The sequence below is a fragment of the Idiotropiscis lumnitzeri genome, chromosome 21 (assembly GCF_059441095.1).
Source record: "Idiotropiscis lumnitzeri isolate Australia: NSW breed Sydney's pygmy pipehorse chromosome 21, RoL_Ilum_1.0, whole genome shotgun sequence".
Lineage (NCBI taxonomy): Eukaryota > Metazoa > Chordata > Actinopteri > Syngnathiformes > Syngnathidae > Idiotropiscis > Idiotropiscis lumnitzeri.
In genome coordinates this window covers 9,215,145-9,242,148 of record NC_142411.1, presented here as the reverse complement: position 1 = coordinate 9,242,148, position 27,004 = coordinate 9,215,145, and the positions used below count along the sequence as shown (strand labels likewise).

Genomic DNA, 27,004 nt, shown 5'->3' with positions numbered 1-27,004 from the left:
GTACAGGCGGGCTGGCAGGGAGCCGCCGCCACGGAGGCTGCTCAAACATGGCTCGCTACTACGGAAATATAAAACGGGACGGCCAGGACATGTTTTAAACACAACTTGAGGCAAGAAGAGACGATTAGGAGGGACAAGCGCAGTGAAGAAGGCAAGAAAAGCTGCCCAAGTTGAGTCAGTCTCACGTTTATGTGTAGATGTCGGTAGCCCACCCCGAATACTTGTCGGTGAGTACAACTTTTCATTCAAAGTCTTGATTTGGGATTTTAGACATCTAAATATCACAACACTCAACATTTAGCTGGTTTATTCGTGACGTTGTGTTTGTTGGGGGGGGGTCAACATTCGTCAACATGGCCGCTCACGTCACATCTGCAAAAGTAACTTGATTGATTGCATTGGAGTCCTTTTGGATTTTGTGCAAATTTTGATAATTTGGAGAAGAGTTTTGGACTTTATTTGATTTTTTTTTTTGGGCTGCACAGCGGCGTCCCTCCCTTCCTTGTGTGTAACATTACTCCCGAGTCGTGCCCACTTTTTTTTTCAAATCAGGACTGTTGTGTGAGTTCTCTCTGGTTTATTTTACATTTTACTCTTTTTTTCGCCAATCATAAGTGATAAAAATAGCTTCTGTATGCAAAGTGTGAATGAAAGTGTGTTAAAGTGGAATCATGGGTGTATTTTATTTATTTTATTTTAGTATTACTTAGGTCCTGCATATCGATGTACGCCATAGTTATCTTTATCATCAACTACAAACTGTGAATTTCAAAACAAGTCTTTACTGCTTCTTCCTTAATTGACTTCTAGAAGTGCTACGACAACTGGAAGGACTCCTTCCTGTGTTTAAACGGTTGGGCTGGGTTTAAAAGCTTTTTTTAAAAATTTTGTTTTTAAATAAAAATCGATAGCCTGATATTGAGTCTAAAACCATATATCAATACTTTTAATAACATTTTTCCCAGTAAATTTACGTGACTTCAATGTGTCACTACAAGAAAGTAGCGTATTAAAATAAAATGGCAGAAAAAGTGAAGTCAACGGCAACAAGCATGTAGGCAGGTTTGTTTATTGTTTTGATAAAGTCATTTAAAATAAAACATAGATGATTACTATAACTGCATTAGCTTTAATTCTTAATGTAAATGTTAATATTTTTACTAATGCATAATAAAGTTTGTAATAATTGCAGAATTGCTTCTTTTGAAAATGGCTTCCATACGAAAGTAAAATTGGTACTGCGTGAAATCCTCGATTGAATGGAAAATCAATCAAAGTGATTCATGAATCAAAAATCCAATCAAATCGGGCCCTTCTGTATCGAATTGAATCGATTTTGGAAATTGCTTCTTTTGAAAATGCCTTCCATACGAAAGTAAAATTGGTACTGCGTGAAATCCTTGATTGAATGGAAAATCAATCAAAGTGATTCATGAATCAAAAATCCAATCAAATCGGGCCCTTCTGTATCGAATTGAATCGATTTTGGAAATTGCTTCTTTTGAAAATGCCTTCCATACGAAAGTAAAATTGGTACTGCGTGAAATCCTTGATTGAATGGAAAATCAATCAAAGTGATTCATGAATCAAAAATCCAATCAAATCGGGCCCTTCTGTATCGAATTGAATCGATTTTGGAAATTTGAATCGCTACCCAGCCCTAGTAAACAGATTAAAACCTTTGGTGGTTTTGATAATGTTTTTCTTTTCGGTCACCTTCAACTCTGGCACTTTGATTAATTTTCTTCACAATGTACCAACAAGTTTGTTTTGCTAATTGCTCTCCTGCTTCTTGCTAAACCATGACTGCAGATGCGCAGGAAAATGGTATAGCCTGTTGCGAAGCGAGGGGCGCTCACAAAAAAAAAAAAGTAAGACATTAATTAAGACTAAAACAATTAAAACTGCTTTGAATAAAAGAGAACCTAATTTCTCAATTTTTATGAGGTATTTGGTGGCCCCGGGAATGTTAAATGGTTGGAATATGGCTGCTGTGACCTTTGGGGTTAGCAGGACCACAAAGGGGGGTGTTTCTAGTACACAGTTGACCGCCCCTGGAGCCATTTGTGACAATAAAACACCAATGCACTAGTTAAGAAGTGATCATTAGGGCAAGTACTGGCTTTTGTTTAAGTAATACATCTGTGTTGAGAGATAACATCAACAGGCTGCGAGTTTATTTATCCGGTGTCTGCTTTTGTAAACAGGAAACGTTGCACACAACGGAACAGTGTTTGTTTATTTGTCCTCATCCAACAATGCAACATTTGAATGATTTGGCTTATTAGTCTCAGAGATGTAATTATGACAATTTCAGCCGTACAGAAAGTGACGAAGTGAAACTCACATTCATCCAAACTGTCACCTGAAGACTATTTGTGTTGCCCCGGCAGTTTCATATTAGGTAATTTGTTAGTGTTTTTATTTGGGCAAAAGGAGTATGGACACAAGGGGAAATATTTCCTCAATCAAGCTGTGTTTCAAGTTAGGTATTCCTTCATTGTAACCTTCATCGAGGCCTGTAAAATATTTGTGGAAATTCTTTTCAACAGTAGTTGATCTGCTGCTGAATTAAGTCATTGTTTCCACTGTGGGTGGGGTGACAATGAAGGTGAAAGAGAGATCTACGATTAGTTTTGCACTCATTCCTATCATGCGTCTGGTTTATTAGGTTTCTCGCGGGTTAAATTACAGCCAAATTCAAGTGTTCCTCCATTTTTTTATTTTTATTTTTACCAAAGAGAAGTTTTAATGCTCTCTTGCACACCACAAGGCTCATAATCTATTTACTTCTGTAGCTGTTTGATGTTTTGTAGACTTGAAAGATGTGGCACATGTTGTGAATGGAGAATTACAAAGTGAGACATGCAGGATCAGTGCAACAAAATCAACTCAATGTTTCTATTTTGTTATGTTCTTGTTTTCTCTTCAGGGCAGGAAGCACACATTCAGTTCCGATTTCTTGGTGTTCCCTTTCAGACTTGTCACTCTCAAGTCTCAACATCTGATGTTGTCACTCTTTCCTCCCTTCTGGCTTATAAAAAACATTGCATCGTTGTCTTGGTGCCTTTTCATTCTGCGTTTTGCTGTCTATTCACCTGGCCATGCTTTATGTTCTACAGTACTGCAATTAAATTTCATTTGATTTTAGCCAAAAATACTGTTCTCATGTTCATCACTTGTTTTGGCTCCCTTCTCTTTTGGAATGAGTGTCTCTGACAAAGCATATTGCAAAATTATTCATTAAATGCTTGTTTTACTGTGTTCTCTTTAGTTATGCAGAAGTCTAACGCAACGTCATGCATGAGTATTCAGTCAGGCACTTTAACATTTTGATTTGCAAAAATTTAGAAACGCCCATTATAGACACTCCAACAGTTTACTTCCTTTGATTTATTGTATTTATTTTTTTTTTTTCAGGTAAACATGTGACAAGATGAAATATGAACCATAACATGGTCAGCTATAGTTAACGCTGTATGCAGTCCATGTGTTTAAATAAGACTGCAAAGCATGGCTTCTATTTTCTTACTGTGACAGATGCGTTAACGTTTTTCCCAGATATGATTGCTTACAGACTAGCAAAATCTAATATTATATTACATTGTTAGAATAATTAAGTCGGACTTTTTGGCTGATTCGCTGACATCACCTGGTGTTGTGGCAACAGTGATCATGTTTTTGTTTTGTGTGTCTTACCTTTAGGTACACTGTGGACCGGTAAAGGCAAGCATTATCAAAAATAAAAATCATTGGACTAAATAAGGGATTGGGGCACTTTCATTGATTTTAGTTTTATTGAGTAATAGCTTCCTGATTGGTTTAGGAATGAAGACGTCTTCTTTTTTTAAACTCTAATGAGCTCCAGCCACCTCGCGCAAGAATCTTCAAGTGCCTTTACAATATCACACATTGTACTCCGTCACTTTAATCAAAAACCAGATGGTGAGGGCTAAAATGCGAAAAACTCTTCCATTACAGTTCTAGAACAAGATCTGAACAAGCAAATGGAGTTGACAAATGGAGTTTAGCTTTGGCTAAGCAGTCTTATTTGAAAATCGGGCCGTATCAGATTTACTCCAAATAACTAGTTTGACTGACATGTTTGTGTCTCGCGGACCGTGAAGAACCGAATGTGGTTACATTTTCCTTCTTGCTCATGAGCTCAGAGCACTTGCGGGTTAATGTTTGCACCAATTTAGTCATGTAATAAGAAACTTTGCAGAGAGCCCTCCACCACATTTTGGGGACGTTCACATGTTTTTCCTTGCGAGTCTGAGATATTGCATAAATTACCGGTCGGTGCACATGGCATACTGTAAATTCCAGTTCTTTACAGTATTGGAGCACGACAATCTCACGAGTAATTCTTAAAAAAAAAAAAATAAATGGCATGCTGACTGTCTCAAATGCGTATGACATGAGATGTGTTGCTGTTTTTACCGGCCAGTGATGGACCACAGGCCATTCTGGGTCGGTCTCTTTCTGCTGCACAGGGATAAAAATGCAGGAGAGATGAAAACTTGGAGTTCATTTTGTGCCGTTTTTTTTTTTTTTACTTACAAATAAAATAATCAAGACAAAGTTGAAAAAAATGTGGTTTGTCAAATCTGAGTCATTGTGTGAATTCTGTTAGTATTTTTGCAATGCGTGAAACAAAAATGATCATTTTTTTTTCTTCTATTCAGCAATGGAAATTTGGAGTTTCTGAATCATCGAAGGGCAGTCGCCCACTGTCTGGCAAAACTCCTTTCAACTCCACATTTCCATGCATCTGGGTCATTTCAAGTCACTGTGACAATTATCTTGCCCTGGCCCGCAGCAGTTTTCCGGGTGTGCTCTCCCAAGTTTTAAATGCAATTTTACACAGGATGTGCACTTGGGACAAGTTAAAATCAAACAAAACGTGGGTTTTATGGAGATGCTGGCTTCACACTAGTTATCGGAACAAAAGATTTTTCTGTAACTCAGTAATGTTTTGATCGTTTTCCACAAACAAATCAGTTGACAGCTTACATATATGTCCTATTCTGCTGCTTACACTGTTTTCTTCACCAATAATATTCCCTCTGTGATATTTAAACATGTTTTTAAGGCAAGTTTGAAACGTCACAGTAATTTTGACTTGAGATCTCCAAATTATGGCATTTATGCATGGTGGATTTTTTTGACTGAATCTTGCCTGCCGATTTGAGAAGGGAGTTCCCCGAGTAGAAGATGAAACAAAAGAATTGAGAACATTTCAGATTTATAATTTACTATATCGCGCTTTAGACTGTTTTGATAGTTCCTCAAAAAGACCATTTATACCACCCAAAAAAAAACCTCAATTTCTCTCCAAGGTTTCAAATGTGAACACCACCTAAAATGTCCAGTGAAAGCTCAGCGAAGTATGAACGGATGTCCTGGTGTCTTAGTTTGCTGAAACCTTGACATGTCTGGAAGTATTTGTGGTTTAAGTCAATGGGCCTCAACTTTTTTATAGTGTGGGGTAGTAAAGAGGCGTCTAGAAAAGAAATACTGTAGCTCTCATGGATATTTCTGTAGCGTCTGTCTAGAGTTATTCTCACTGCATGCGCATCATGCATAACGAACGCACGCACGGTCGCACGCACGCACACACACACACACATAGCTAGAGACCTGTCAGGGCAGACATGAGAATACAGAGCAGCTGCGAATGGCTGTGTGGTCATGTGGTATGCTCTGCCTGCATGTGTCTGTGTGGTGTCCAAAGGGTGGTAAACACCCTCTTACCCCTCTTTAGTACGCCTACGCCTGCCTGACGCCTCTTTCTTGCTTTCTGAGTCGACAAACATTTCTTCCGTGGGAGTCGTCTTCAACCATTGTGGGGAACTATTTTTGGCAATCCAGTAGTTTGTGTGTCGGCACCACTACAACCAGGTGTGTATTTGTGGGCGCAAATGATATGCGGGTCTGTCAGGCCTGTACAAGCGTTATGTTATGATAAAAGACTGTCAGGGCTCTGAATTGTGGTTGCGCAGGTGCGCTGGTTGGGTGGTCCGCCTTGACGCATCACATAGGCACCTAGAATTATGGAAGACACCGAACAAATAATTTCCAGATCTTATTTGGACATAGTCACGTACTGTAATCCATACCCATACAAAATCTATTAACACAACACTTTACAGAAATGCTGATTTCGTCATATTTGAAAAGATGATGTGTTCAGATTCCATCACGGCAGCTGTGGATCTCTCTAGTTCATCACGAGTGATCTTGGGCCTCTTGGCTGCATCTCTGATCAGTGCTCTCCTTGTTTGGATTGAAAATTTAGAGGAACGGTCGGGTCTTGGTAGGTTTGCAGTGGTCTGATGCTCTCTCCATTTCAATACGATTGCTTGAACGGTGCTCCATGAGATGTTTAAAGCTTGTGAATTTTTTTTATAACCTAATCCTGCTTTAAACTGCTCCACGACAGTATCTCAGACCTACCTGGCTTGTTCCTCAGTCTTTGATGATATTTGTGCTGGAAACAGACCTCTGAGATGATCACAGAGCAGATGCATTTATACTGAGACTGATTACCCACAGGTGGACTGAAATTATCATCATCAGTCATTTAGATCAACCTTGGATCATTGAAAAATCGTTAGGAAACTTCTGGAGTGAGTTGGCTGCAGTGACAGTGATGGGGCTGAATAATATCGCAAGCCCCATTTTTCTGTTTAAAAAAATAACTTGGTCTTGATTTTCCTCCCAAAAAAATCATCTTTAAGTTGGAAATGGCGAAAGGTCAAAGTTCAAGAGGGCAGAATACTTAAACCATTGTATATTATACTTCACCTCTTGACTTCTTTTTTACGCGCTTTGAGCAAGCTTTTTCTTTTGGACAAATTGTCACCCCAAAAAAATAAAAAATAAACATAAAGTAGGCAAAGAATACAGATTTCATTCCTCAATGCTCACAGAATTTACCACTTGAGTAATTGCAATATTTTGACCGAAAGGGTTAACCGTTGATAAAACTTTTTTCTCCTTTTTTTTTTAAAAATTGTTTTAAAAAAAATTTTAATGACTTTAAAAGCTGTTTTCTTTTTTTCATGATCAGAGGTTCTCTCTGTATAAAAGAGGAATAGTTGTAGCTGTCTTTCTGCTAATTTAGATCAGGTGGCTAATGGGACGTGCCAACATTGATAGAAAATGCCGTTTTAAGATCCACAACTGTTTGAGGCAAGTGTAACATTATTTCTACTGTGTGCGTGTGTTCATATATGCGTCAAGAAGACTTGGACACATTTAAGTACTGTATTACAGTTGCCCATACACGTAGTTAGATTTACTCGAGTATCTGTCTGCCCATTGTGGCCATTTCAGATTCCTCTAGTGGGGAGGCTTGAATGAGTTGCCACATTATATTAAGGTTTCCATTGACTCAAAAATACATTGTTGCAGCTGTCAGAATTATTTGTGCTGCTTCTGTGTCGACGCATAATAAACAGCAAGCGTACATCCGTAATGCCTGGGGAAAATGTGGAGCTTCTTTGTTCCCGGGGGCTTGCTGACGGCTGCTATTAAGCGATTGTTGCAGGGTCAGCATCAGGACAAATTGTAGTGCAGTTAAAAATAACAAGGTCACAAACCTTGTACAGTACAATAAAGCAATAGGTTATCACTGTGCTTTGTATATTCACCCATTTGTTTTGTTTTTTTTATTTGGCACTTGGCAGGTTCTCTAGCGGCAATGAACGACTATGCCAAAATCAGAAGCGGGAATATGGTAGATGGAGTGTGAAGTTGTCTGGTGGCTAAAAATACTTTTTTAAATTGCTTTTCTCTTCTGTGTGTCTCTCTTATTAGACGTTTTTGAGGCTCCGCTTGCCCAGTGTTGACCCCCTGACACAAAGAGGTATGACCACGCGTTCGCGCCACACAAGCCATATTTCCGCCAAGTGGTAGAGTTCATTTCATCTCGCCACGGATCATGATAAAGTCAGTCATGGGATTGCTGTGACATCATATCATTGCTACTGTAACCACACAGACTTGAAATCTTTCTCTTGTAATTCACACAACAGCGTTTATTTTTCTTTTTCTTTGTTTCATTCTGTTCCTGTCGTCACACAAAAGTGACAATTTTGTCTTGGCTAATCAACAGATTTAGTCTAGCCCTGCAGTACCATGATGCACTTATGTTCCATATTGTCACTTTTAAGAGTGAGAACACATAATTGACTTACTGAATTGGGCAGGGGGGAGTGGTTTAGATTTGGATTCCCCAAACACCAGTTACCCTAGGTGTATTTGTTTATACTCAGCTCAGCAAATGTCAACCATAATAAAACACATTGGTGCAAAAAAAAAAAAAAACAAGCTTTGTGCATCAAGGCCCGCACGAACTGCCTTTGTATTTGCTCTATACTTTCTATCGGCATCGGTTTTTAAAAGTTCCTCTTAGGATACATGCGACTGCCACTGCTCTAAACTTACTCGCAGCTTATGTTCACTGCTCATAAACCAAGAATACATTTTATGCATTGGAGTCACGATTGGATCCTTTATTGAGCGTTGAATTTCCAAGGGCATAAAATACAATTTTAGATTTTGTTCGAAAAAACCTGATTTCCAATTTTAATTGATTTCCCACCTCTCCTTTTAACTTCAATTTACTTCATTTCTCCTCTATATGAAAAGCTAAATCTTTTATGGAAAACACATAGGAGGTATTTTGAATAATATTTGGGAGTAACATTTTTTTTCTTTTCAGAAGCCGCCAAAAATTGATTAAAAAAAGAGAAAAAAAAACGGACATTTTTTGCAAAACCGTCTGGACAGTTTGCCAATATATTGTTGATGTCATGGATCTATGATGGAAGTTTTCTCTGTGACTGTGTAAGTAGCAACTACGCTATTCCTGTCCTGACCTAGTTGGGCGGAATAGCAGCAAGGACAATTATATCAAAGAAAGTTTTAAGCTTCCAAATTTAAAAAGGGACGCAGACTTTGCACCGCGAAGACCCTACGGACACGGTTGCGCAGCGTACTTATCGCTGCAGCTAAGTTTCAGTTGATAATAATAGTTGACTCACCATGGGAGTGGGAGAAGTTGCGAGCTCGAGAGAGTCGTCATCTCCTAGTGAGAGATAGTTCCTAACAGCTGGTGCAGTGAATGCAAGATGAGTTTTATATAACTTCCACTGCATCAGACCTTGCGTTCCCATCTCACTTTCTGCATCGCTTTGCCTGCACAGTAGAGAATCTAGAATAATTTTCGGACTCTGGTTTAGCAAGCATACTGCAGAGATTTCTTCCAATGGGGTGTCAGTAGGGCTGCAAAGATTAATCAAATAACTTAAAGAGAGAGATGTATTTGTAATTCCCATAATATTTTTTAATTGTACTTAAGGTGAGCCCTTGCACTGCTGAACAAATTACACTTACACTTGACTAACGGGGATTAAGAAGTTGGTTGTGTGTTTGTGAGTTGACTGAAAGGAGGAATCCTTCTTTTGTCTGATTGAAGCATGAGGCCTCCTGGGATGTGTTGAAATCCTCTCTGGAATGTGTTCAGGGGATGGTGGGTGGCTGAATGGGGGGTGTGGCTTAGCGTGTCACCATATTTATACAAGGAATGCCATTATTTGCGTGTACAGTATTTCAGCTTTGCTGGAGAGTGTATCCATCTTTTCATTTCGTCTTTCCCTCCATTAGGATTTTCTCTAACGTCAGATTTTGTCAATCGTGCAGTTATTTGGATTAGTGTTCTCCATCTTTCTTTTCCAGCACTCTTCTTTGTTGCATGAAAATAAATACATCAAAACAACATGTTATTTTTGTGGCCAATTGCGAGGGTTTGAATGACTTTAGCATCAGGAGAAAAGTTAATTGCAATATTTTCCATGGTTAAATGTCAACGGTTAAATCAGACTTTCAGTTCTTCTGCAAGGTGTTTCTGACTATTGCTTCTCCAGCAAAGTTCGAACAACTCGAGATGACTGCTAAGTGTACCCCTAGTAATGTTTTATTCTGTGTTTGATGCAGGATGGTGATGGAGGAGGGGGGCCGGTCAGAGAGAAGGAGGGGGGATCCACTGGCCAGAAGGCCGATCCTGGTGGAGCTTGGTGAATGCCGTGTTTGGCCTTTTTATGAATCGACTGAAGTGAGCTTTGTTAAAATTTCTCTTCTGTGTTGCAGCGGATCAGAACCTTGATGCCATTTGTCTCTCGACATATCGAACAGCCTGTAAGCTGAGGTTCATACAGAAGCGATGCAACTGTAAGTCTACACGTAAAATCCATAGACAATAACTGGTCATGTGGTTGCCTTTATTTAAAACACTCGATTTCCCTTGCAGTGCATCTCATCGACATATACAACGTGATCGAAGCAGTGCGCGATGCCGGTCTGAATGCTGTGGAATTAAACGCTGGCATTTCTGTGACCAGGCTAGAGAACCTGGTGTCCTCCCTGTTCAACCAGCTCAGCAAGCGCCTGCCCACCACACATCGAATTAAGCCGCGAGAGAGTACTGTCCTGTTTGTAGATTTCATACTGGCCGCCATTGAGAGGTACATGAGAAAAAAAAAAACAATCCCATACCCTTCAGATCTTGCGACGTGTCCCTTTGGGGTTTTTTTGGGGTGAAAATGACAAATACTATATCAGAATCTTGTTGACATTTGTTGTATCAAATTTTGTTTCAGCGAACCAGAGAGCCGTCTGACAGTGTTCTCGGTGAAGGCGATTCTGGCTGTGCTTTGTGGAGGGAAACTAGTGGACAAACTCCGCTGTAAGTCTTGTTTTCCTGTCTGAGAATGAAAATGTAGTGTACTCTTTATGCTCAAGTGCCCCCTTGTGGGACATGTCTCTTACTGCGGCTGTCAACTAAATCTTTGTTTGTGTGCAGATGTGTTTTCTCAGGTCTCAGACTCCAGCGGCGTGATGGTCCTGTCCAAATTTGACCATTTTCTGTTAGAGGCTCTCAAGCTGCCGTCCGCTGTGCACGAACAGCCGTCCTTTGGTTATACAAATAACATTGTTCGCTCCTGCTTCCCACAACAGGTAAAAGACCACATTTATTGCAGAGTAGTACAATGAGATAATCACTGGCAATTGTTTTCTCATTGCCGTTTTAACTATGTGATTGTATGTGGTCATGTTCTTATTGGTCTTTTTTTGTTGTTTTTTTGGGGGGGAAATTTCTAAAATATGTTTTTGTAATTGTTGCAGAAGAGGGTGATGCTCAACATGTTTCTGGACATTGTATCAGACCCTCCTCCATGTCTTGTCTGGCTTCCACTGATGCATCGCCTTGCCAATGTGGAAAATGGTAGATACAAGTTGATTTACCGGTGAAAGTATACAGTTGTTCTTTAATGTCATATTTTCTGCTATATACTTTGAGATTAAAAATCACATGAGATTGATTGTGTATGAAAAGAGTTTTCTTTTTGTTTTGTTTTTTAATTTGACTTTTCTGTGGGGAACTTTTTTTTTTTTACCTTTTTCTTTCTTCTCCCAGTCTACCATCCCGTCTCATGTTCCTACTGTCACAGCAACGGTATGACAGGCTTCCGCTATCGCTGTCTTCGTTGCCGAGGGTACCAGCTCTGCCAAAACTGTTTCTGGCGTGGCAATGCCAACGGCTCTCATAGCAGCCAGCATCAGATGAAGGAGCACTCGTCCTGGGTGAGTCACGATGGTCGCGAGGGGGCGGGGGAAATCCTGTATATGCAAAAACAGTAATTGTATTACTTTATTCTTCCTTGGCCCATGCCTCTACATTGGTTGTGCAAATGGGATTTCCAGTTTTTGTATAATTCTGCGAAGAAAAAGGACCAAAAACGTTACCTGTATGACTGCGCTATTAATGTTTCTTTCCACACATAATCTAGTCTACTCCCCAGTTAACAAAAAAATGACTGACTCTGGAACTTCCATGAATACAAAACAACTTTCAGCTCTTAATGACACAATTTGTTTTTTCCTAATGTAGAAGTCGCCTGCAACCAAGCTGGGCCGAGCCCTGGGCAAAACTCTCGGTTGTGTATCATCCAGGGAATCCTCCCACCCGGTTTACCCAGAAGAACCTGAGAGGACCCTAAATCTTGCTAATATAGTGTAAGAGCCACACACACCTCTCACCAACATGTTTCTTTCTTGTAGAAGTTGCATTTCTAAAGAAAAGTTATTTCTGTGAGTGTTCCACTGCTTAGTTTTCTGGGCTACTAGACGTTGACGTGCGAATGCAGTTCCTTTATTTACCATGGGAAAAATTGATGATCACCTCATTATTTTGTTTAACTTGTTCTTAGATGCGATAATATCTCAGAATATTCACATATCGATGTAGGCCAAACCACAATGCCAATTAAGTCCACAAAATCTGAACAATTCATGGCACTCAAAATTTAGACCAATCCCTCTCGACTACTGAAATGTTCTAATTTTGCTAGTGGTATTATTGCATTATTGCAGTGTACTGGAAGCACATAGAAACATTATTGGCTAAGCATGACTTCAATCTGGCTGTCAGTAACGTGCAGTCTAAAGGTTAGTTTTCATTGGTAGTTGTAAACTATTCATCAACTTCTGTTATTTGTTATCGTCCCGATCGTTACATGTTCACAGAACATGCAGGTAGCTTAAGGGAAATGGCATGTCCAGCCAACCGTTTGGGTGGCTCCGCCCCCTGCGGCTTCATTCAGTGTTTGATTTTTCGAACATCAGCAGACATTCATTGCATGCCTCCCAGAATTGAGGTTTTATTCCGGCCAGCACAGAGTCGCTGCACTTAGCTGTGAGTATGCCCGTAGTCAAGCAACATTTTTCTCGGCTTTTGTCTTTTCCAGCCTTTCACTGTAGTTGCGTATTGCTTTCTGTCATTCTTGTTGTACCTCTTGTGATCTTTGCCCTGTCTGTGTTTGCTCTGACCAGAATGCTTTCACCATTGCAGGACTGCACCAAAGCGTGTGAAAGTTTTTAAGAATACGAGCTTCAAATGTGTGATTAAATTTAGCTCGGGCTCTGTACAAAATGAGTTGACGATGTTAACTTGAGTCTGTGTCGGCGTAGTTGATCTAAGGTCATCATTGTGTTTGTTAATGTCTGTGCAGACCTTCTCAACCGATCGGGAACCCAAGTCCAGCCATGCTGCTGTCTTCATCAGCACCGGAGCCACCCAAGAGGTAAACCAGTGTCGCATTTGCATTTTGCACTTTTTTATTGCTTAACACGAGAAATGCAGCACAATAGATGGGCTTTGCTTTGTTGATTTGATATGGACAGCACTTTTATATCAATTAGCCTCAGTTTTTACACTTTAGTGACTGTGATGTGTCAAATCAATCAATCCGATGTGTGTCTATGTTGCTTGTCAGTGTGAATTAAAACGAAAAGAAAAAACACTCTGATTATGAGAATACAAGACTGCTTCCTTCTATTTGGGCCAAAAATGTTGGGACACACCGGGATGATATGTACATTAAGTAAAATTACACAAAAAGGTTCCAATGTTCTTGGAAAGACCGTGAACATGATTTTTGGAGTGTGTGACTCAAAGTCTTCATCGCCATACCTTTGATTCCTCTCCAAAATCATCCAGTCATATCTTTATGGACCTTGCTTTGTGCACTGGGCCTTTCCCAAATTTTCCCCCCAAAGTGTCCCAAGATTTTTGCCCAAGTAGTGTACATGATGCTTACTTTGCTGTGTCTAACTTGTGTCAGCAGTTTGGCAGCAGCTCAGCGCATGAATGAGGAACACGCTTTGATCGCCGCTTATGTGAATCGCCTCCAAAGCAGCCCACGGTGAGAGGCTGCAGGGCAGGAATCAAAGCCCGAGTCACTCATTGGAATCCAAATCTATTATTATAGTTCATCATTTTTTTGGGTCAAAAAGGGCAAACATGAATCAATGATAGCTTGGAAGCCAAAAAGTCAGTTTCTTGGCCGCAGTCATGCCTTTTAGGGAAGTTTTGGTACGTCATGAGACCGCTGCTACTTTAAATAGCAGGAAGGAAACAATATTTTTTTTCTACAGGATTTCCCCCACAGTGTTACTTTACTTTTAAGCGTCTGTGCCAAAAACAAATTGATAGCAATATATGAACATTTTACCGGCATGGACATAAGCAAATTAATAGGCACTAACACAAGTCATCCGCTTTTTAACATGTTTGCATTATGTTTAACTTATGACTCTTTGGAAAGCGATATTAAATATAGAGTAACTATATCCTCTTCATGAGCAGCATACGAAGCCCCGGCAGGCAAGACGAGGAACACAAACTCATTGCCCGCTACACTTCTCGACTGGCAGAGACTGAAAGCTCAGGGGTGAGATCGTATTTAACTATCTGGTATTCATAAGCCTTAATCATTCAGATGATGCAAAAAGCACTGGCAAACATTGTCGGCTCACCTTTTGTGTGTTTAGGTGATACCCACTCGAAGCATCAACTTTGATGTAAACAAACAGAAGAGGGAGCTCATCGCTCAGCTGGAATCCAAAAACAGGTAGAAGTCATTACATGCAACCTCCTGTGTATATTTTGTACTTAGTTCAGTTTTTTTGTCACACGTATTTATTTTTGTCAATTCTTGTTTGTATATTGACATGTTTACTATATAGGAAGCCTTGTACGTGTAACATTCCTCACTGCTATTTACGTATAAAGAGAAGTTAACTAAAATGACATAAAACTACTCACCATTTAAAGATGCTTGAATGAAGAAAGAACGGGAACACTGTACAGCTAAAAGAAATGGGTGCATGGGACACCAACATGATGCCCGCAGGCACCAGGTGGACCCCAAGCACTACACGAGTTTCCTGGAGGCCTGTTCTAAAAATAGCGCTTTGGTGATGGTACATTGCAGTTTGTGAGGAATGTTGCCGAAGTGATCGTTTGAAAACGTAAACGCTTGCCTAGAGTTATAGGAATAAAATTTAATAATAAAAGTTCTCTACCTTGTTTAGTCATTAATTATCGTGAGGAATCCTCAACATGATTGGTGTCTTCACGTAGAAGAATATCATTAATATTAATAATATATTATTAAAAGTAGTTTGCAATTATGGAGTTATTTTGAAAGTGTATATCAAAGTGGTAGCCCTTTTGCATGCATCAGTACCCAATAAGTTGTTCCAAGTTTCTAAATGAGTGGCAACCCCCGAATTAGTGAGTAGTGTGTGAATGCATTTGTCTACTTGGTAAATATGTAATTTATATTTAAATGTTTTGCTCATATTGGACTGGGCGGCCCACACTTTCCTACTGAGCAATATGTTCCCTTTCCTATTCTGTCATCACTTATTCCACAATGCCATCAAACCTCTGTGGGGGCTTCACCAAAAACTTGTTCCATTTACTGCTTGAGACACAGATTTCTGCTAAATTGACACCCAAAATTTTACGGCATTTGGGGCATTCAACTTTGGAGGTTAAACTCAAGCACACTCATTTTTATACTTTTAAACCATACTTCAAACATTTTAGGGGACTGTATATGTACCATATGTTATTGTCTGTTTTTTTTTCCCCTTCCCCCCTGCCTGGTCCGTCATGTTCAGCCTGCCCGACCTTAACCACTGTTGTTTCATTGCACAGAGAGATTTTGGCAGAGATCAAACGTCTCCGTTCAGAACACGACGCTGTGTGCCAGCCCAGTCCAGAAAAGGGCAGCACCAACCCAACTCTCCTGGCTGAGCTTCGCCTGCTCAGGTGAACACACACTCCAGGAGCTCCACAGAAACATGTTACACATACTATACATATAAGGTTTCATGTATGGTGATATTAAAAGCAACAGGTGTGTCCACATGTATGTTGCTGTAGTTAAAGTCGGTCCATTCTGAAAATGAATCGTCAACATTGTGTGTCATACTGTCTGACCGAGCCAGAACTGTGCAGCGAGGCTTTGCAGCACAAAGCGGGAGGCTTCATGGCAGATGGCAATGACAGATGGATGTTTGCAAAAAAAAAAGTAATAATAAATCGTCCGTGTTTTGCTTTTCAGTGACAACAACAAACCTGACGAGACGATGAACTGTTTTGTCTACCACTTTATTATGTACACTGGCCCAATATAAAGCGTCCCTTCTCTTTGATCACCATTTCTAATATTTTGCTCCCTTATTTAGCGAGATATGGACTTGAAAAAAAATATTCTTTTTTAGGAACATCTCTCTTGACACATTGAAAATTAAAAATGTTTACAGCCATTTTGAGTCTTTAATAAATTCACTAAGGTTCGTTACCTCTAAGGTGACAATAGTGCTTTGCCGTGTTGCAGACAGAGAAAAGATGAGCTGGAGCAGAGGATGTCATCGCTGCAAGAGAGCAGGAGGGAATTGATGGTCCAGCTGGAGGGTCTGATGAAGCTGCTCAAGGTTATACATTTGAATTATGTTTTTTATTAAACATGGCATTTAGTCGCACACGCAAGTCCCCTTATTTTCCACATCTGCCCTCTGCTCTGTCATGATTTGTCGCTATAACTCGTCTTACTTTACTTCCTCTAGTTCCTCTTTAAGAGTCTTACCAGTTCTTTCACTGCTCATGTCTGACCGCTTTCTTTTCACCCTTTCTCCATTTGTTTCCACCTGCCCATGCTCTGATCCTGTAGGATGAGGAACAGCGACAGGCAGTAAGTTTAACCCCGCTTTTGAAGGACTGTGAAGAAAAAAAAAAAATCTGGATGCAAATGGATGTTTTGGAACAATACATTTTCTTCCCGAAATATTTCATATTTTTCATGAAGCATATTGATTAATAATTGTGATTTGTGACTTAGGCGCAGGCCGTGGGATCCTCGCATGCTTTTCCGTCTCGGCCAAGCCCTTCGCCTGTCCGCTCAGTTGCTAACGCGTCTCCGCAGATGTATTCGCCCCAAGACTCCCTTGCTGGTGTGGGTGGGGACATACAAGAAGCTTTTGCCCAAGGTAATATTGTGAAAATTATTATTATGCAACGTTTGCATTATGTTGCTGGTGGTTACCATTTTTTTAAAGTAATTTCTTGACAAATGTGGCTGCTTAAAACATAGTGAAACTGTAGCTTTAGCCAAACAATTGAATTCTATCCCCAAAAAAAGTGCTTCGTCAAATAATAATTAAAATAAGAGGTAAATCTTGCATAACACTTTCAAAGAGAGCTAGAGGTGTTATTATTCAGTTGCGGAATGTCTTGCAGGCCCCAGGAGAAACTTGAGGAATGACCTTCTAGTAGCAGCTGACTCCATTACCAACACTGTGTCCTCACTGGTCAAAGAGCTTCATTCAGGTACCACGCATTCTGATTATTGTTTTGGTGCTGCACAACCATGTAGCCCCCTGAACCCAGATTTGAAACAGTTTGACTATGATAACAACGGCAATACTTTCTATGAAGTCCTAAATGAGACATTATGTTGCTGTTTTTTTTTTTTTTTTTTTATTTTGTTTTGTTTGAGGAAAAGAAATGAAGCTAAAGTTTAGGATGGACTGGTGGATGGCTCGTTTACATTGCGTGTGGCTTTTGAATGTTTTCTCTGTGCTTGTGTGGGACTATGCTTATCTGTAAATAAGATATTGAAATGTTTCTGGTGGAACATCACATTTTTTTTTCATGAAAAGCAGATGTATTATTATTTACATGGCTAAATGTAACGTTTTTCCTGAGCAGATGATGGTCGAGAGGAAGAGGAGAGATTGCTAAACGGAAAGGACAGAGGTAATCTTATTTTTTTTTTACACACTAAACTAAAGAAAATTTAAATCCTCATAGTTTTAGAATGCATTTTTGGACATGAAATACAGATGAAGAGATTCTGTCATTCCAAACCCACTCCTAATAAAAATCGGTCTGTTTTTTTTTTTAATTAATTAATTTATTTATTTATTAAACCGACTAAAACCTATTCAAAGAAATAGGAAATGAAAAGTTTCTTCAGTGCGCAAACTTTCTCTTAATAAGTGGTCAAGTGTGTTTGCTTTAACCTGTTTAATCCACTGCATGTCATCCAGTAGACTTCTGTCCTTGCTGAGATGCTGCAGCATATTCTGATACTAAAGTGCACTCTTAATTTGAATAAATGAGTTATTTTACCGCCTTTAATAAATGACCTTGGATTCGTTCTCTTCCTGCCTTTCTCTCCGGGTGCATGTCTGACCGCTTGCATCGATACAACTCCACTTTACACTCCATTCCTCATTACTTGGCCACGTGCTTCATTAACGTGCTTTTTCATTAGCCGATCTTCTTTATGCGTCGGCCGCCTGCAGAGACAGGGCGTGCAGAACACTTCCTGATATGCCCCCGGGTTCGGTCAGAACACTCATTAGGATGCTTAACCTCTGCTGTTAACCTGATAAGCCATTATCACAACGACAAGAGGTCCAGCTCAATATAGTTTGATTTTGAGGTCTTAATGAAATAATCCTCCTCATGTCCGCAAGTCTTTCCTCATGAAGGAGTCCCGCCGTGACAATGCATCTGCATCTCGTTTTACAACTCTGAGGCCCATGTGGTTCTTATGAAGCTTTTTGTGGTAGCAACATATTTTACCATGACACTGCTTTGTTGTCTGTTGATTCTTCTTTTTCTCTGCTGTTTTCTCATGATGTTCTTTTTCCATCCAGCAGGTTAAATTTCATCACGGACAAATAAAAGCAGTAAGTATGAGCCTCTATTTTTCTCTCCTATTGAAGCGCAACAAATAATATTAATCACACATCTGCAGCAAAATCGTGTTCACAATTTTGCAGGAGATAAAAATTCAACTTTTCCATTATATAAATACACATCTGTTTGCGTGCATTGAGGAAAACACGATCTGATAAATGAAAATGTTAAAAAAAAAAAAAGATTAATGAAGTGGAATTTATTCAATTGACAGTCTATGTTTAGTTGAATATATTTTTTTAATTGACAAAAATCCATACATTTGACAGTATTGTCTTTTGAAACCTGGAATGAATGCTATTTTTAAAGGACGTCCATATATGTAGTTCTATACCTGGGGTCTTCAATCCTGTTCCTCCAGGGCCGCTGTCCTGTCTCTTTTCCATCTCTCTCGCTACTGCAACACATCTGGTTCAATTGATCAGATAATCAGCAATGTCTGCAAAAGCTTGATAATGAGCCTAAACATTTCACTCAGGTGTGTTGCAGCAGGGAGAGATGGGAAAACAGGCAGGACGGCGGCCCTCAAGGAACAGGATTGAAGTTCTCGGTCATATACCATACTTGCAGGCTTTGATGGAACCTCTAAAATAGTTGACCACATATTTTTAATTCAGATTAAAATATTTGTGGGAAAGAATAAATCTATTGTTTTATCCTATAATCTATATTTAAGTGTAAAGTGAAGACAAAAGTCTTCAGTATTTGTCACGTCACAAAAAAAGCTAACCAAATTTCACTGGTTAAAAATAAATAAGTAAATAAAGTCACAACTTTTTTTTTGGGGGGGGGGGGTGCAAGGCTTCAAACTTGTATAAAAACAAGCTTATTCTCGACAGTCTGGCGCTCATGGGCGTGTTCGATGAATGAGCTCAACTCACGCCCCTCTTAACTGTCAATCAAATCTCACCTCTGCAGACTGGATAAACGGTGCCTATGTCATCTAGGATCGTTTGACATAATAACTACGTTTGACCTGTGATAATAGATCATTTTAAAGCCACCAGTTGCTGCAATACACCCCACTTGGTCATTGTGGGGCTTTTCCACACCGTAACAACGAGGCACTCTAAATGGTGGAACTAGCGCGAAACCCTGGTCTACCCGCTGGCGGTCACATCGGAAAAATTCCAGAGAACTGAAATGGTGAAAATCTGTTTAATTAGCTACAATTGAGTTCTACATAGTTCTCAGTCTTACAGTAAATATCTTTGTCAGTTATCTCTATAAAGTTTTTTTTAAACAAATCTCTGAATTTATTTCACAGGCTTTTTACTTGAGGGGCCTTTTAAATGTAGATGTTCCACTGTAAAAACAAACATTGTTCCCAGTAAATTGAGCTTATTGGGAAATAACAACGATGCCACTTTCCTCAGGCAGCGTGGTGTTTCATCCCAGCCAAAGAAGAAGCTAAAATGGAGACAAGAAACTTCCTTATTAGCCAGTGGTGATTGGAACCCAAGTGCCAATTAAGCACTCGCCATGCTGGACGCCAAACTCCGGTCCATTTACGATGTATCGCTCTGAATCAGTGTTTGTCTTGTCACTGTGATTTTAATTTGCCATTGACGTAATCGAGCATAGCTAAACAAGAAACCTGAAGCCTACTGAGTTGTACCCAAGTGTGTGTGTGTGCGTGCTTTTGCGTTTTATTTTTTTATTTTTTTTATTTTTTTTTTAAAGGAGGGTCAAGTAAGTGAGAGAGGGGTGTATGAAAACGAGGCAGATGTTTGGATGTTTTAATTCTCGGGATGGCAATTAAAGATGAAGTTCCGGAGGAATGAACACACAAAGAAGGTCAACTGTTAAAAAGACGCGAGGAAGGATGAAATGACAAAGATTCAGCACTGTGTGCTTTGTATTTATTTATTTTTTTGCTTTGACTTGATTTTCGCCAGCTATTCATTTGTTGTGAGAGTCAATATGTATATGAGAAATGGTCGGGCCCTGCTGAGACATGAATCTTGAATGGGACATTTGCTGCTGTTTTTAGGCGAAGTGAATAACCCCACAGGTGCTCGAATTATAGCAGCTCAGGCTGGTTGTCCTGGTACTGAACAGAAAGACAACCGTGTCTGTGTTTTTTTGTGTCTGTGTGTGTGTGTGTGTTATGTTATAGCTATTTTATTTTTATGCAAAAGCAAAGTGAGAGCATACAGGAACCCAGAAGTGAAGCAAATACATTTTATTACCAACAAAGCTGCACTGCGGCCTTGTAGATAGATTAAGTATGAACCGATTTTAATCGTATAGAAAATCACCTCTAAATTAAAAACCTTATTTCAAATGATAAATCCATTCAAAAGAAACTTTAAACTCAGCTTGCTGTACGGCAATTGACGAAATAATTCTTCCATTCTGCAGCCCAAAATGACTCCTCACACTTTGCTATTTTACTGCCATTTCATTTCAAGCTTCCTGAACATTGCATTGGATTTATGAGAATGATTTGATTCGCTGCGGATTTTAAAGCTACCAAAACAACAAGCACAGCGCTTGGCTACGTGTGCAAACACTGAACCAAAGAACCAAGCTTGTGCGAGTTCAGTCATTTAAAACAACAGACTTGTAAATCTGCAATATCAATTGAGTGACTGACTCATTTTCAGCTCGTGTTCACGTCAGTGTGCATGTGAATAATATAGAGTACCCTCTTCACTGTGGCCATTTGCTCATTTTGTGGCATGCACTCCTTCGTATCTATAATAGTCCTGTTCCATGACCCAGATCTGTGACTCACCGGAATTGCAATAACCTTAAATAGAACAGGACCGTCGTGATTAATGTCATCTATCACACGCGTGTGCTCTGCCACGACATATCCAAATGGCCTCAATGAGGAGCGCCTAGCAACACTGACATTGGACGCATCCTTACTTGAAACTGTAAAATGCCGTCAGTGCTGCACGTGTGAGCGATGTGTTTGATCTGCAATAAATTCTATTTATCATCAAACTGGAAGTGTCGTGTCTCTTATTAGCGCATACAACAAGCGAGACAAAAACTCCATACTTTTATTTGTTTTACTTGTTTGGGAAGAGAAATCGATTAATTCTGCTTCACTTCCAAGCATTCGCCTTGATTTAGTGTCCTTATTGTCATGGATGAGCTGTTCTCACTTTTCCCATGAGCTTGCCCCAGAGGTCATGATTGTGTGCGACAAAGACACAAGAGCAGAGCCCTTAAACGCTACACTGAATGCAACTCATTGTTAGCTTTGGTTGTCTGCGAGCACGCCAATAGCCGTAAATAACCTATTGCCTTCTTTGAACTCGGTCTAGGTATGGCCCGGGATGCGTCGCCTAATGTGCGTTTTACATCCCAAAGGTCAAGCTGAGTTTAGCCTCCCTTTTGTACGTGTCAGCAAATCAGTTCTAATGTGATGATAATGTGTGTAAACAAAAGTGTTTTGGACTCTTGACTGCTGTTCGACCTGACAGATGGGCTTTCAAATGCTGGTAAATCTTTGAAAGTCTTGCGTTGCTTCAGTTTTAAGGACATACTGATTGGGTACATGCATTATGTGTTCATCTCTGTTATTGAAAATAAAATAATTGGGGAAAGTGGACAGGAGACTTTTTGCATTTATTTTATTGAAGCTACTTATCCAGGTAAGGAAATTGAAAACGGGTTGCTAGGGGGTTTTGATGTTTTCCTCAGTGGGTGTGGCCAACTCATCTTGCTCTTGGCCAATTCTTTCCACATTGCATCGAACAATTCTTAACCTCCCTCTGTGTCCTTGCATTGCATTGGTGCACAAAATGAAAGTGGAGCAGGAGCAAGTCAAACATTAGCGCCATCTTGAGTCAACACACACACACACAATCGACTGAAGCATTTTTTTTTTAATGAAACAAATTTATTATGATGATTTTAAGCAGAGTAACATTTGAACATTTATCTTCGACTGCTAAACAAGAAAGGTCCTCAGTCCACCTCTTCAACGGTGGGCCCCTGAGCGCCAGTCTGGGCTTGCCCCCCACAACCTCCGGCAGGCCCCGTTCCTTGATACAACTTGCTGATGATTGGCTGACATGCTCGCTCCAGCTCCTTTTGCTTGTGCTGGAACTCCTCTTTGTCGGCCAACTGGTTGCTCTCGAGCCAGTTCAGGGTCTGATCACATTTGTCCAATAGTGTCGTCTTGTCCTGCTCACTCAATTTGGCTGCAAGCTTCTCATCCTGCGCACTGCTCTTCACGTTGAATGCGTATGATTCTAGAGTGTTCTTAGCGGCAATCTTGTCCCTCTGCAGATCATCCTCGGTTTTGTACTTTTGGGCGTCGTCCACCATCTTCTCAATATCCTCTTTGCTGAGACGGCCTTTGTCATTGGTGATGGTGATCTTGTTCTCCTTGCCGGTGCTCTTGTCCACCGCTGACACGTTTAGGATACCGTTGGCGTCCACGTCAAAGGTGACCTCGATCTGTGGCACGCCTCGCGGCGCCGGTGGGATTCCGCTGAGCTCAAATCTTCCCAACAGGTTGTTGTCCTTGGTCATGGCTCTCTCGCCCTCAAAGACCTGAATGAGGACACCTGGCTGGTTGTCGGCATACGTGCTGAAGATCTGCGTCTGCTTGGTGGGGATGGTGGTGTTGCGTTTGATGAGTGATGTCATGACTCCTCCAGCTGTCTCGATCCCTAGTGACAAAGGCGCCACGTCCAGCAGCAGCAGGTCCTGAACGTTTCCCGAAGTGTCTCCTGTGAGGATAGCGGCCTGGACGGCGGCACCGTAAGCCACCGCCTCGTCTGGGTTAATGCTCTTGTTTAGCTCCTTGCCGTTGAAAAAGTCCTGCAGGAGCTTTTGGATTCTGGGGATCCTCGTGGAGCCACCAACTAGGACCACGTCATGGATCTGGCCCTTGTCCATCTTGGCGTCCTTCAGGGCTTTCTCCACCGGCTCCAGAGTCCCCCTGAACAAGTCGGAGCACAGCTCTTCAAAGCGAGCTCTGGTGATCGAAGTGTAGAAGTCGACGCCCTCAAAGAGAGAGTCGATCTCGATGTTGGCCTGGGAGCTGGAGGACAGAGTCCTCTTTGCTCTCTCGCAGGCAGTGCGCAGCCTCCTCAAGGCCCTTTTGTTCTGGCTGATGTCCTTTTTATGCTTCCTCTTGAACTCGACCACAAAGTGCTCCACCATGCGGTTGTCAAAGTCCTCGCCGCCCAGATGCGTGTCTCCGGCGGTGGCTTTGACCTCAAAGATGCCGCCGTCGATGGTCAGGATAGACACGTCGAAGGTGCCGCCACCCAGGTCAAAGATGAGGACGTTTCGTTCCGCCGATTGGCCTTTGTCCAGACCGTAGGCGATGGCGGCTGCTGTGGGCTCGTTGATGATCCTCAGGATGTTCAGTCCAGCGATGACACCCGCATCTTTGGTAGCCTGTCGCTGGGAGTCGTTAAAGTAGGCAGGGACGGTGACCACTGCGCTGGACACCCGTTGACCCAGGTAGGCTTCGGCAATCTCCTTCATTTTAACGAGCACCATGGAGGAGATCTCTTCTGGGTTGAAGGCCTTGTCCTCCCCTTTGTACTGCACCTGGATTTTGGTCTTGCCGCCATCAGCGACTACCTTGAAGGGCCAGTGCTTCCTGTCCGCTTGCACGACAGGATCATCAAACCTCCTTCCGATCAGTCGCTTGGCGTCAAACACTGTGTTGCTGGGGTTCAACGCCACTTGGTTTTTGGCGGCATCGCCGATGAGCCTCTCTGTGTCGGTGAACGCCACATAACTGGGTGTGGTCCTGTTGCCCTGGTCGTTGGCAATGATCTCCACTTTGCCATGCTGGAAAACACCCACGCAGGAGTACGTGGTGCCCAGGTCAATGCCAATTGCGACGCCTTTCTCTGAGACCATTTTCTTTATTAGTCTGTCGAGATGTTTGTCTGTGAGGGGGACATGGCAACAACACTATCAGTCTTCAATGAACCTAAAATGCACTTTTTTATGTGGGGAAGATGACGGAATGCGTAATGTTACGGAATATTACATGTTAAAAATCACATGATAAATATGACAGTAACACCAGATGTTAAATATTACATCATGATGGAAAAACCAGCCACATAAAGTCATTCAATATGATGCAGTCTAACTACATGTCAACATTTCTAAAAGTTTATCTGAATTCATACATGACAATAGTAACATGTCTTTTATATTTATAAAGAATTAAAGTGTAAACTTACGTTTAAAAGTGCTTGCTGATTTCTCTGGATCTTGTGTCTTGTAGATCTCCTCTAGTGGAACTTGTTCTTGTGGCCTTGGTTGTCCCTCAGCTGCTTTTATGCTCGCTGAGCTGTCACTCTGGACACTTCCAGACCTTTCGCCATCCAGTGATATCACCGACAAAAGCAACTTCTTGTTGGTTTCAAAATCAAATATGACTAGAGTGGCTTGTGAGCAATTTCAACGCAGATGACGAACAAAGCTCTTATTGTGAAGGCAAGGACGGATCACCACAGTAACCATTGACGTAAAACTTCATGCAGAACACTCTGGAATCGTGGCGATTCAGCTAGAACAACTAGTCTAGTCGAGATGAGTTTATTTTTGTGAATGATGTCACCCATTTTATGAGATGATTAAATAAAAATAGCTTTATCAAATGCGGTGTAAATTCTATGTAATTTGACATCAAACAATGGCATTATAAAACTAATTCAATTATGTGTGAAGTAAAGTTGAATACATGATCAACTGGATAGCGTGAAAAATGAATAAACCGTAGACTTGAGCTCATCAGAAACTTCCAAGTTTAACGCGAGTCTCACTTGATGTAACTAAGTTATTAGAGTATAAAACTACGATATTTTACTCTTTTTTTTTTTAGAATTTTCCACCAGATTTACCTGCTGTCGCATTGTGGCCTGACTGAGAAAATTGTACTGTTTCTTCTAAGTTGACTATGGAATACAGTTTAGTGAGGCTTTTTTTAATAATAAAATAGCTTATAGTATTTTAAGGGAAAATACTAAAATATTGAATATTTGATCATTTTGTCCAGGAGTTCCCAAACACTTCAGTATTAAAGTCGGGAAGAAGTAAAAAATTAAAATACCACCATGTCATCTTCAAAATCTTATTTCATCAGGTGCCACTCATATTGCATCAAGTGACTAATTAACAAAATAAAAAGTAGAATGCCTAAAGAACCGTTTTTTGTTTGCCAAAGCTAAAAAAAAATGCTGATATATTTTTTTGTTTTCATTAATATATTGGTCCAACCAAATGCACCCAGCTTTACTATCCCTGTTAAATTAATATTACATTAAAAAAATGGACTTTATTTTTTTAACGGTTATTTGTTCTTTGACAAAAATAATTCAATTTATTATTTCAAAAATAAAAGGGCAGGCTTTAGGACCTGGTGGAGACTATCGCCGGTGCCGCGTCTGCGGTGAATGACAGAGAGAGAGAGAGAGAGAGAGAGAGAGAGAGAGAGAGAGAGAGAGAGAGAGAGACGGAAGCAGGCGGGGGAGCGGGAGACAGCAGAGGACGGAGAAGACCCGGTAGAGCGCAAGGGAGGGAGAGAGAGCGAGAGAGAGTGAGAGAGAGCGAGAGAGGTCGAGAGTGAACGTGAAGAGGGGGAAACGACGGCCATCAGGGTCGGACGATACGGTAAATACAAAGCTTACATTTTGTTTTAGCAGCTGTTTGCATTTTTCTATAAACACAACCACCTTGGTTAGTCATTGCAACGAGACGCCGGAGGTTTTGGAGCTGAGCGCGAAGCCTGAGAGTGAACTTGGGAGTTTTTTCTTTTGGGGAGGGTGGGAGGAATGTCAAATCAAATATGGGGGGGCTGTAATGCCAACATATTCCAACAGAGCGTAAACCGCCTTGCGGCGACACCGCCAGGTAACATTCAACCGGAAAGTAACCCAGCGGCAGATAGAGAGGGACACATCAGCGCGCCGAACCGTCGACTCTCGGCGGGCGGGCGGGCGGGCGAGCGAGCGCACGGGGACGCGCCTCCGGGGGTGAACGAGTGCATTCGGTCCAAATGTGTGTGTGTTTTACCTGACCTAGCAAAGCTTATCTCCGCCACACACACACATACACACAAACAAGTCCGTGTTTGTGAGCGTCTTCCAGCCCCCGCTGGGATTAGTCGACGCTTTTTTTTTGACAAGTCACCCGCTGAAGGCCGCGTTAGGTCGCTCCTAATATTAATTGCCATAAAGATGGAGTATGTCATGTTAGCTTAACTCAACTGCATTTCCGGCATGGTCTTATAAAATAAAAGTTTTTATCCCCCCCCCACACTGCGAGTAAAAACAAAATAGCGTGTTTCTCCGTAAAATTCCATATAGCCGTTTAGTTAGTTGTGCACATCATCAATGAGCTTGACTGTAGTTTATCATTGTCTCTAGCGTGTCCTTA

At 40.9% G+C, this 27,004-nt stretch overlaps 3 protein-coding genes across 22 annotated transcripts in view; 2 read left to right on the top strand and 1 right to left on the bottom strand.

The window, feature by feature from the left end:
* Nucleotides 1-203: 203 nt before the first annotated feature.
* On the top strand, nt 204-25,125 carry dtnba (dystrobrevin, beta a). Of its 10 annotated transcripts, XM_088285433.1 has the most exons (23): nt 5,799-5,904; nt 7,695-7,744; nt 7,825-7,873; nt 10,006-10,085; nt 10,159-10,239; nt 10,319-10,532; nt 10,668-10,753; nt 10,871-11,025; nt 11,194-11,293; nt 11,486-11,652; nt 11,960-12,084; nt 13,080-13,151; nt 13,692-13,772; nt 14,216-14,300; nt 14,401-14,480; nt 15,575-15,688; nt 16,260-16,356; nt 16,593-16,613; nt 16,761-16,908; nt 17,159-17,248; nt 17,630-17,677; nt 18,586-18,618; nt 20,005-21,583. In XM_088285433.1, exons 4-22 carry the CDS (start codon nt 10,007-10,009, stop codon nt 18,591-18,593), a joined length of 1,851 nt encoding a protein of 616 aa, XP_088141559.1. In that variant the 5' UTR covers nt 5,799-5,904; nt 7,695-7,744; nt 7,825-7,873; nt 10,006; the 3' UTR covers nt 18,594-18,618; nt 20,005-21,583. The 10 variants fall into 10 exon arrangements, with proteins under 10 accessions (XP_088141564.1, XP_088141561.1, XP_088141562.1 ...); XM_088285438.1 differs by lacking the exons at nt 5,799-5,904; nt 7,695-7,744; nt 20,005-21,583 and adding exons at nt 204-227; nt 24,852-25,125 and having other exon boundaries at nt 18,589-18,618; XM_088285435.1 differs by lacking the exons at nt 5,799-5,904; nt 7,695-7,744; nt 20,005-21,583 and adding exons at nt 204-227; nt 24,852-25,124.
* LOC148316865 (heat shock 70 kDa protein 1) lies at nt 22,539-25,122 on the bottom strand. Its single transcript, XM_088285430.1, has 2 exons — nt 24,808-25,122; nt 22,539-24,504 (listed from the first exon to the last, which is right to left on the bottom strand). Exon 2 carries the CDS (start codon nt 24,473-24,475, stop codon nt 22,556-22,558), a length of 1,920 nt encoding a protein of 639 aa, XP_088141556.1. The 5' UTR covers nt 24,476-24,504; nt 24,808-25,122; the 3' UTR covers nt 22,539-22,555.
* Nucleotides 25,126-26,090: 965 nt separating the features above from the next.
* Nucleotides 26,091-27,004, top strand: part of LOC148316863 (DNA (cytosine-5)-methyltransferase 3A-like) — a 30,837-nt gene continuing 29,923 nt past the window's right edge. For 10 of the 11 annotated variants that reach the window (XM_088286754.1, XM_088286753.1, XM_088286752.1 and 7 more), the window contains exon 1: nt 26,091-26,239. The gene's annotated coding sequence lies outside the window, so the exon portion shown is untranslated. The remainder of the gene's footprint in view (nt 26,240-27,004) is intronic. The other variant, XM_088286744.1, reaches the window with a different exon arrangement.